Genomic DNA, 11,047 nt, shown 5'->3' with positions numbered 1-11,047 from the left:
TGATTACCTAATGCTAATTCCACACACACACACACACACACACACACACACAAAATAAAAAAAAAGGTGTTGGAAATTCACACTTCCTATTAATAGAACATCCCTTCTGGTTTGGGTGTAATCTCCTATAAAATGCAAAATATGTGGAAAAAAAGACGTTTGCATGCTCGTGCATTCATGTAAAGAGTTGTTCAGTAAATGGTCAACATGTACATTTAGACAGTAACAGGATTCTACAGTGGTAGTTTATTTTTTATCAGCTTTAACACTAAAATGCGCAATTTGTGAAAAATATTTACGTCATATTTCCACAGGGCCGATTTGATGAAAGCAAATTGAATTTAAGTTTATTCAGTATTAAAAATAAAGCTACATTGTTTAGTCGGCTTTGAACATAACATAGAAAGCGTGTAGAAATGAAAAATCTACAGAACGTGCAGCGTCACACTCCGTACTTCTTCTGTAAAGCGGAGACCGATGATCCCTCCAGGTCGGCTTGTTGAAGGAAGTCAAACAGGTCTTTAAGCACTGGGAAGAGAAGAAGAACAGAAAATGATCAATATGATGAAAGTGCGAAGAGTACGAGCGATCAGCAACGGCACATAAAAGAGACTCAACCTTTCTTCTCCGGGGACGACAGGAACATTACGGTCATGTCGAAGCGCCTCACACGTGATAGACTCCGGAGGATCTCCAGCGTGGTGGCCGGATCTTCATTCCTGCACAAGACTGGCGTTAATGCACGGAACGAAACAGATTAATTTTTTCTTCTTCTATGATCATCTTTTGAAACTCACGTGATGTAGAAACCATGCAGTGTACTCAGGATCTGGTTGAGAATGTCAGGCTCGAGGGAGTTGTGGAAAATGTTTGCGTACGCCTCGGGGTTGATTTGCTGCAAGACGAGAAAAAAAAACAAAAACAAAAATGATCTTGACATGTAGGTTGTGTTCAGCATAAAGTCTGATTATTTATTATTATTCATAATAATATAATGTATTCGAATATAGGGGGAACAAATAAAAACAGACGGATTAAAATGTGCAAATACTGCACGAAAATGCAGAATAAATTAATTTTCAATTGTCGTGTAAAAACAGTCACAGAGCTCGCTTTGTTTTTAAATAAACTAAACTTTTTAATGCGTTTTCATTCAAATTCATCATAGATATTGTATTTTGTAAAAATGTAAAGTCTTGCAGAAATAAATCTATGCTTTTGGATCAAATTTAAGATTTCATATTTGCAGACTGGGTTGACATTCGATAACAAAAATGCATTATGAAAAATCGATAACGTCCATTCCACTGCACGTGTCAATACCGATACCCGTGTGCTCCCAGCGTATGATTAAACTGTCTGAAGACACACATATTATGTCGTCACCAGTGAATGAGGGCGAGAACAGTCTTCAGCTCACCCTCAGATATCTGTAAATCACTTCAGGCTGGTTTCCGATCCTGCGGAGGTCGGCCTCCAGCTGGAAGCTGTTGGTGGGTGGAGGAGGCAGGTGTGCTGCTGTCGCGGAGGGGCTGGCCGACGGTGCGGGAGGATGAGCGGTTCCCTCCTGCGCCAGCTGCTTGGTCCGTCTGTTGGAAGGAACTCTGTGGAAAAACAAGCGAAACATCTGTTTTTTCATCCGGTGGGAATAAAGTTCCACAAAATAACGCAACATTTAGTGATTTAGTCCCAAAATCAAAATTACACACATTTCCTTTCACCTGTAGAGCTATTTATCTAGATTGTTTCAGTGCGAGTTGACACGGTTACAGACCTTGTGGTGAGCAGTTTTTATGTCGGAACTATACCCACCAACCGTATCCCCTTGCAGAAGGAAGTGGCATCTACTGGTGTGTAGTTCGGTAGAAAGAAAAATACCGACGTGAAACTGCGTCTGTGGATTATGTTGAGTAACTGGATCATGATTAGTGGAAGGAGAACTTGCTTTGAGCATGACAAGCTGAGTGCCATCGAGTTTTAATATGGCGGAGAGAAGGCGATATCTGGAAAAAACTGCAACTCATCCCAAACTTTTTAATTTTGGGGTGAACTGTCCCTTTAAGAAATAAAACACACATCATCATGAGACACTTACCTCCCAGAGGAGTACGAGGGGATATCTGCTATCTCCTCGATCTTTATCATTTTAGCGCTGGGTGACGTCGACAGTGGAGAGCATTCATCCTCAGCCTCCCTCGTCACCTCTTGGACGAGGAAGTCAGACCCACCTGACTCCATCGCGGACACTTCTCCACTCACTTCCTCAATATCAACCCTGCGCAGAGGTTTCTGAAGAGCAATAGATGTTCAGAAACAGTCAAATACCAAAACCTTCAGATCATTGATTGAGCTGGATTCTAGTAAAAGATGTGACAAAATGAAGAATCTCTAGATGTTCAAGCTACATGCTGCCACCTGCTGGACAAATACTGCTAAAGCACATTGTAAACATGGTGAGTGAGCTACTCAATAGAAAAGGCTTTCAGACAGCTTGGATGTTACTTTGATTCATTTATCGACTTTTCACAAAACAAATATTATTTTCAATATTATTATAATACTCAATTATCTAAACACATTTATTTATCTTTAAATCTATTAAATGTCAAATATAAATACAAGACATTGACTGAAATGTTCAATATAATCTGAGGACAAAAAAAAGAACATTTGTCAAATATACTGAATTAAAAAAATAGCTGACAAAATTAAGATAAATAAATGGGACTAGTAACGGCTAAATGTTGACTAAAATGTCATTAATCCTCGACTCAAACTGGACTAAAGTGTTTTGAGTCGTCATCGACTAATACTATGATTGATAAAAATGACTAAAATGTGACTAATTAGCGATTTAGTCCAAATCTAAAATATTCAAAGAAATGAACATATGAGGGTTAATACTGTAGATTAACTTTCTGTCAATCAACAAAGTGATTCATTAATCACATGTCTGTAGCGTCTCTGTCTTCAGTGAAGTAAAATGCACAAACTCACAGTGGACTGCAGATGTGTTGGTTTGTCTATTGGCTGAACCGTTCTCCTCCGTGTGCCGTCGGGAGTTTGGAGAAGGCCGCTGGAAGCCACGTCCTGACGCCACGGAAGTAAAGTCAGAATACAGTCAGTAGAAGTTAAAAACTAAAAAAAGACAGTCTGACATTTCCATCAGAACATTAGATTGAATTTAAAAACACAGTTGAGGCATAAAGTAGATCTTTAAAACATACAAACTGAAGTTTCTGGAGCTCATTCAGGGCCTGCTTGTTCCCTGGTTCCAGTTTCAACACCTCCTGAAAATCTACACACACACACAGAAATGTATTTATGTTGAATGTTTAGTTAAAACCTAACCTGTGAACTGGCTGAAAGTAAAATAAAAGACATTTTGCCACACGAGTAAAGATGAAAATCAAATATAGAAACACAGATTAACATAATTTATCAGCTGATATACTGTATGCATGTGTGTGTGTATATATATATATATATATATATATATATATATATATATATATATATATATATATATATATATATATATATATATATATATATATATATATATATATATATATATATATATATATATATATAAAAATAAAATGCATCCCTAGTTGTAGTTGCCGTTGCCTTTAGAGGACAGTGTTGTTCCACACGGCACCTTGCTTGGCCTCCTCCAGTTTCCTTAAAGCCACTCTGGCGGTGGCACGGCGGGCGAAAGCCTTGGAGTAAGTCCTGTCCAAAGAAACGGCTTTGGTGCAGTCCTCCTCTGCCTCCTTATACCTGCAGCGAGCAGAAGAAAGAAAAAAAAACCCCAGTAGGTAAGGGTTTCTTTTTCACAGATGCTTTTATAAAAGTGGTGCCTACTTCTCCAGCTTGAGGAAGGCCATGGCTCTGTTGGCGGGCAAGAGGACGTTCATGCAGTCTGCCTCCATGCCTCTGCTGTAGCACTCAACTGCCACTTCGTACTTCCCCTCTTTGAAATAAGCATTCCCCTGAAATTGAAAGAAAACTTTGTTTTTTTTCGATTTTCCAAATACACACGGCTTGATTTGTTCTCAAAATCGTTTAATGAATATCAGGATCAAAAGATTTCCTTTAGTGCCAAACAGTGTTAAACTCTATCTTTAGTGGATATACAGTATCTTGCTTGTTATCACCTTTTTGAGACAATAACAATTAAGCAACTCACTGTTTTTCACTGTTCTCAAAAGTTGCCCTTGTAGGCCACCATACACTCTTCTTAACCAGAAGTAATAACACTAAAAAGTGGTAAATTTACTCCTCACAAGGACATTTTCTTTTATATTAGCCTCCGATATGTGATCTGTTGAGTGGCAAAGTTTACTCTGTCTTTTTGTACAGCCGCCTCCTGTCGTCTCTGCTGCTCCTCCTGTCGTCTCTGCTGCTCCGGGTCCACTGTGGGAGCCTCCTGTGGCTGTGTGGCTTCAATTGGGACGACCGGTGCCTGATGTCCGAGAGTCTGAAATCAGCCAGAAAAAAAAGAGGAAATAAAAGGAGACACTTGAGAAACGAGGCTAAACGCCCCCAAAAGGATCTTTTCACACTCACCTCCTTGATTTTCGTCACTTCATTCTGTGCTTCCGCGTTCCCGGGGTCGAGCTTGAGAACCGTCTCATAATCTATTCAGAAACAGATTCACGTCGTTATCTCAGCACACACAACGGATGGTCAAATCCTATGAACATGTTCATCACCTTCTAATGCAGATTCATATTTCTTCAGTGCAACCCGCGCTGCTCCTCTCCGAGCATACGCTTTGAAGTAGTTGCTGTCCAGAACGATCGCCAAGTTGCAGTCGGACTCTGCCACAGCATACCTGCAAAGAACAAAGTCTCAATGATTCAAGGGGAACAAAACCTTTTCAACTGCAAACATATAAAAAAAAGCACATGTTATACAGAAATGTGCAATAAAGCAGCCTTGTAATCGATGCTTTTTACTTTTTGAGTCTGAAGAAGGAGGTGGCTCGGTTTGTGGGAAGCACAGGGTTATAAGGATCTGCACCCATGGCTCTGGTGTAACACTCAATGGCGTCGTCGTACTTTCCCTCTTTGAAAAATGCGTTACCCTAAAAAGAAGAAAGTGTAATTTGCTTTTTCTTCTTCTTCTTCCCCCCCCCCCCCCCCCCCTCATTGCAGTGCTTCTCATACAGTATTTACCTTTACTTTCTCAGCCAACATTTTGTCCTGATCTGCTGCAGCTTCCTCAGAGTCTGACTCATTAGACTCTGCAGGACTTTCCTCCTTATCCAACTCTGCCAGCGCCTCGTCCTGCCACCACAGAAGCAGAGATCTTAAGTAAACTTCTCCATGACTTCACTGATCATGTTAAGTATATTTCACAAGAATGTAATTAGCTACCACGTCAAACTTCTCCCATGATTTGTAGTCGTATGATTTTATCTTTGTGGCTTCCTTGGACTCCCCTGCCTTAGAGTCGCCTTTGCCTGATGACACCTTCTTCCTTTCCCTCAATTTTGTTTTGTAGTCTTTGTTGCGCACAGGTGGGAGCTTCTTCTATAACACATAGACAACATGCCGATGACATCAGAAGATTATCCATAAGATTACCTGCTCCTGGGATAAATAGATGTGTTCAGCAGAGTCAAACCTGGGCCTCCTCAAGTCCTCCCGTCCTCAGCTCCTCATCTTTCTTCTTTATGTCGGTCTCCCAGCTCTGCATCTCAGTCATGAAGCTGTGCAGATCCTCCGCATTGTGCCGCATCTGAAGCTGTAACTCAATGGCTTTGTTTCCCCCGGACATGTTATTCCCTGTGAAACAGACATTTGTTTTGGATAAATTCTTAACTTGTTGCTGCAACTTTAGTCTTCAAGCCGGTGTTGCAGCCAAGAGGAAAACACGAGAATCACGCTGTCATGCTTATGACGCTAGCAGCTAGCTAACTAACTTAACTAGCAAGAAAATCCAAACATTTAGAGCAAACAAAGTAAATGTAAGTGTAAGCCATTTGAACCTTGTAAAGTACCTGACACTTGTTTCTCCGGCTGATAGTAAGAGTTCAAATGCAGCTGCAGTTAATTTAGCTAAATACTACACCAAAATGTGTCGTTAGTCATAGCTTTCTGTTTACGTTTGGAGCCATGACAGCCGAGTACCAGCAGCCTTTGCGCTTGGCGTAACCAAAGATCGTCTATGCTACAAAAACATTTTACTCGCTTCACTAACAAACAACAAACCGAAAAGGAAGCTACACATTATATATTATGCTAGTACTCCCCCATAAAACAAATAAATAAACAAACCAAAATGTAAACAAAATATCAACATAAAAGACTGCCCCTGGGCCAATTTGACATGTCTTGTTAAAAACTGTTCTCTACAGACAGCTTGCACAGGGAACTGCTAGCTCAGTTTTGGGTTTGGTCACACATCTCGCTTGAAGTTGACGTCTTGACTACAGGTTCCGAATAGACGATCTATACCGTATATAATTGAAACAAAACTGTTTTGGGAAAAAGCTTTTTAATTGCTTTTTAAAGTTAATTATATTTCTTGACTTTATTTCATAAGAGCAATGTAAATCAAATTTACAAATTAGTATCCCCATTCATTACCTTTGACCTTTTGCAACCACGTGATCTACACACCAGCGATGACCTCTCTCTAGCTTGCTTGCGGCAGCTAACATTTCCAGATTGTTGACAACATTTCACACAATGGACCAGTCCAAACAAGAGAAGGACTATGGATACGATTTATTCCCGGAGAGAAACAAGGGACCAAACAAAGGCAGCTTTCTCTCGCATAGCCTGTTAACTTTTCACAACAAGTGTGAGCTCATGTTGAAGTTCGCAATGGAAACTAGTGAGTGTCCTAGCAAGCTAATGAACGTTACCCCTTTAAGATGGAATGTCATCTCAGCAATGAACAGCGGATTTATTTTCTGTCTGTCTAAGAGGCTTCTGTCAAATGCGTTTGTGATTTTAAATATCCTTGCAATGTTATCGTTTTAACATCGCTGTCTGTGTAGCAGCAAGTAGCGTTAGATACTTTAGCTAGCAGTGGGTTCTATCAGTGAATGCTAACTACATTCAGCTATAACTGGTTCCTGTGCTTTCCTCAGGTCCGTATGCTAAGCTCCTACTCCGTGCCATGGAAAGTTCAGGATGGTATGTATCATTTAAAAAATAAAATATAAGTGTGTTTTACATTTGTTGACCTTTTTACTGTAACACTCACATTCCTGCAAACAACCGTTGACTGTTGGGGCGTGTTTACACAGACCTTCCTGGAAATGCTACTACTGTTGTTACTAACGTTACTTTCTAATTATAAGTAGCCTAGGCACGAAACGATATGACAATGTCACGTCACGATTATCCTGGCCAAAATAATTAATATTAATAACGATATTATCCTGATAATTGTCAAATATGCTGTAAACTGCAGGAAATCATACTGGAATCACTTTTCCTTTTTTCCACTTTAAGACATTTTTTATCACATACTTTTTTTATCTGTGTTAACATCCCTTTTAGTTAAAAAACAAACAATTAAACAATCTTCAATAACTATCACGATTTTTATTTTTTATAGCAATCCACAACAAAATCCTATATCATCCCCTCCATAGTTGGTACACCCACATACGCAGTTTTTAAAGGTAACAGATATAATGAAATGTATTAATCAAAAACATTTAAAGAAGTTCCAACTTGATATTGCTTCTTGGATGGTGTAAAATTAATTTTTAATGTAATAATTTAATTAATTAATTAATTTTAATTAATTTAATTTTTATCGTTTGTGTTTAGAGCATCAGCTACATGCGTTCCATATCAAAATTCAAAGTCATTATATATATATTGCTCTAATGTTGTCTTTTATGTGATAATTCCTCCTGTTTTTCCCCCTCCACTTCATTGGCACATTTCCAACAATTTCAAAGTAATACAAATTTGAGCTGGTTTTGGATATTTTAAAGGCTGAAACTGTTAAGATGGCTTTACTTTTCTCCTCTAAACACAGCAAAGTTATTAAGGATCGACATTTGTCCTGTGAAGAGTGTGACGGTACGGTCAGCGGTGGCTTTGACGCAGCGTCTTCTCAAGTAAGAAAGAGATCTCGGTGTTAATACAAATAAAGCTGGTTCTGATGGTGTAAAAAAATAATTAAAATTGCTTATTACGTTAATGAGATTTCCGTTCGTTTGCAGATCGTTTTGTGTCAGAACAACATCCACCAGCAGTCCCACATGAACCGAGTAGTCACACATGAGCTCATTCATGCCTTTGACCACTGTCGGGCCCACGTGGACTGGTTCAACAACTTCAGACATCTGGCTTGTTCTGAGGTGAGCCCCGCAAAAGGTGCATGTATGTAAATCTGAATCTATGAAGCAAGATCATGAATATATACTGTCCCAACAAAAAAATCATTAAGTAGTTTCCTAAAACAGTTGGGCACTGTTGTGTTTTTTTTTTTTAACCAAATGTTATTCATTGCATTTGTTAGGGACTATTTTTTAGCACTGTGTTGATGAACATTTGATGCTCTTGTGTGTATTTATGGTATCACCAGACTTGTCCTTCAAACTTAAAGGTCCTTTTAAAATCACTCTTTGATATATCTCCTCATAAACAGGATGTTTAAAGTGACAGTCCCCCCCCCCAAAAAAAATCTAAAATCCATATTTTTCCTCTTAACTTCAGTGCTATTTATCAATCTAGATTGTTTTGGTGTGAGCTGCCCATTGTTTGAAAATAGAAAATTAATGGGGGTGAACTGTCCCTTTTTAAAAAAATAATAAAAATAATAATTAACAGGCATGCAAACCTTTTGGGGGAAATCCACAGTTTTTAATCCAAATTAGGTCATTGACATGTTTCGTGCAGATCCAATGAGATTTTGAAATTGGGGGTCCGTTGAGCTCCATCGCAGAACCAAATACAAGCGTGAGTTACGCTTGGAAACTTTTAGTCGTACATCTTTTAGCAACGTGTGCTGAAGCACGCCGATTGGCGTGCGAGTCAGCCACACTATGGCGAAGGCCCACCTTCCGTTTCCCAGTCAGCTACAACAGCAACAGAGATAGAGAAAGTTATGTATAAAATGAGGACATTGAAACACTCCTCCTATGGCATACGTTTCAATTTTTTATTATTCTATTTAGTTAGTATTTTGTGTTTCACAGCGTATCGATGCTTTTCAGTTTTATATCCTGTTGCCTTTTGGGAACGTGTTAGTTTAGTGTTCCTACAGTGTAATACAGAGAAGTTTGAAATGTTCCTCTTCTTTATAAGGAAAATAGTTGTGCTTCCTCAGTCCCCAGCAGGGGGATCGTGTCTGTCCTTTGAAACTTTCATTACTGGCATATTAGTAAAGGTGAGTGGATACGATGTGCCGGTAATATTAGTGACAAGAATTCTAACTTTTTTTCCTTTATTGACTGATGTAGATTCTGGTTGCCTTTTTAGAGTTGATAAAGATAAGAATTACAGATATTTGTGTTCTAAAATATAGTTGGATAGGTAAAATAAGTACACTTTTTTTTGTTCAGTAAAGAGAAAATAAATAGGACTCATCAGTTTTGAAGGTAAAATATTGTATTTAATTTTTTTCATACGTAAATTGGTTCCTTTTCATAGAAAAAATAATAATGGCCAGAATAAATCAAAGTGCACTTTATTTTTTTATTTTTTTATTCAGGGGGGGGGTCATGCCCCTGGAGCCCACTAGGCATCTTTTTCACCGTTTGCATGCCTGGATTAAGACTAGGTCGACTTTGTTGTCATCTACATTGCATTTTCTCCTCCAACTGCATTTTTTAAAAATGTTCTTGGAGTAAAGAAATAATATCCCCATCTTGCGGACCTAAACATTGTGTTTACAGATTCTGGACTTTTTATTTGTGTCTTTATTTCAGATTCGGGCAGCTAACCTCAGCGGAGATTGTACCTTTACCAATGAATGCAATAGATTGAACTTCGGCTTGAAGCAGCATCAACAGGTACCTGCACTGGAATAGATTTTTTTTTTCTAGACCATTTTCATGTTTTACATCATTGTTTTTTTCCCCTTTTGGACAGGAGTGCGTCAGAGGCCGCGCCCTTCGCTCCATCCTAGCCGTGAGGAAAATTAGCAGAGAGGAGGCGGAGAAAATAGTGGACGAAGTCTTTGACACGTGTTTCAACGACCACGCGCCGTTCGGACGGATCCCACACAGCAAGAAGGACGCCAACTTCGCCTACAGAGATTATGAGAACAGAGATCGATATAATTCGAACCTTTAGTGTCATCACGTTCTCATTTAACCGCCGAGGGTTGCTGTGATGACGTGTGGTGAGGACTCTGGCAGCGTCGGAATAAAAGCCTCAAGCGAATCAGTGTCGAAAAAAAACTATCAAATTCCTTCAGAAGAGATTTCTTCTGAGAATGATTTGTCCTTGGAGCAGGGACGCCAAGGAAGTAGTTAGAGTACATTACATGATCTACCTTCAGTTTTTATACTAATCCTGTTCAAAGGAGTGATTTCGCTTTGGAAGTAAATTATAAAATGAGCCCCCCTCGTTGTGATTTATTTGTAATTTAGTTTTTATTTGATCAATAGGTGCTTTCAAGGAAATACAGGATTTACTACATTTTTGTCCATGGATGTTGAACTGTTTGCTCTTCATCTTGTTGTGACATTGACCTCCACTTATTTCTTGTAAATTGAGCTGATTTGTGTTTAAATAAAATAATTATTAACCTGTGTTTTGAATAAAGTTTGATTCCTCGAAAAAAAAGAAAGAAAACAAAGTAAGAGTTATTTGTGAGGACAAGAGGTGGTAAAAAACAGCACGAGCGTTGCTTATTAATAAAAATAAATAAAAATGACGTCTAATCCCGATGGAGGATTCTTCAGATTAACGTGAAGTGAGTAATATGAATAATATGAGTAAAGTGAGAAAAGTTCTTCCACAACAACACGGTCGACTTTGTTCACATCTGCGCCACAACTGTAAAATGTAAACGCTGACATCTTTATTGGACATTAGCATTTAAAGAATCTCCTATCGCT

General features: G+C 38.8%; 2 protein-coding genes across 5 annotated transcripts; one reads left to right on the top strand and one right to left on the bottom strand.

The window, feature by feature from the left end:
- Positions 1 to 226: 226 nt before the first annotated feature.
- rpap3 (RNA polymerase II associated protein 3) lies at positions 227 to 7,303 on the bottom strand. Of its 4 annotated transcripts, none has more exons than XM_029462113.1 (17): positions 7,225 to 7,303; positions 5,635 to 5,795; positions 5,385 to 5,540; positions 5,184 to 5,294; positions 4,965 to 5,092; positions 4,719 to 4,840; positions 4,573 to 4,643; positions 4,349 to 4,483; positions 3,868 to 3,995; positions 3,662 to 3,783; positions 3,228 to 3,298; positions 2,998 to 3,090; positions 2,096 to 2,289; positions 1,421 to 1,604; positions 798 to 895; positions 619 to 719; positions 227 to 528 (listed from the first exon to the last, which is right to left on the bottom strand). In XM_029462113.1, the coding sequence occupies exons 2-17, from the start codon at positions 5,785 to 5,787 to the stop codon at positions 443 to 445; spliced, it is 1,953 nt and encodes a 650-aa protein (XP_029317973.1). In that variant the 5' UTR covers positions 5,788 to 5,795; positions 7,225 to 7,303; the 3' UTR covers positions 227 to 442. The 4 variants fall into 4 exon arrangements, with proteins under 4 accessions (XP_029317973.1, XP_029317972.1, XP_029317974.1 ...); XM_029462112.1 differs by lacking the exon at positions 7,225 to 7,303 and adding an exon at positions 6,011 to 6,155; XM_029462114.1 differs by lacking the exon at positions 7,225 to 7,303 and adding an exon at positions 6,011 to 6,155 and having other exon boundaries at positions 5,385 to 5,537.
- On the top strand, positions 6,477 to 10,740 carry atp23 (ATP23 metallopeptidase and ATP synthase assembly factor homolog). The gene is made up of 6 exons (XM_029462116.1): positions 6,477 to 6,849; positions 7,109 to 7,154; positions 8,014 to 8,095; positions 8,201 to 8,338; positions 9,911 to 9,994; positions 10,074 to 10,740. Exons 1-6 carry the CDS (start codon positions 6,702 to 6,704, stop codon positions 10,275 to 10,277), a joined length of 702 nt encoding a protein of 233 aa, XP_029317976.1. The 5' UTR covers positions 6,477 to 6,701; the 3' UTR covers positions 10,278 to 10,740.
- The last annotated feature ends 307 nt before the right edge of the window (positions 10,741 to 11,047 follow it).

This window comes from Cottoperca gobio, chromosome 23 (genome assembly GCF_900634415.1).
Source record: "Cottoperca gobio chromosome 23, fCotGob3.1, whole genome shotgun sequence".
NCBI classification, from domain to species: domain Eukaryota; kingdom Metazoa; phylum Chordata; class Actinopteri; order Perciformes; family Bovichtidae; genus Cottoperca; species Cottoperca gobio.
This window is presented reverse-complemented; position numbering and strand designations above follow the sequence as displayed.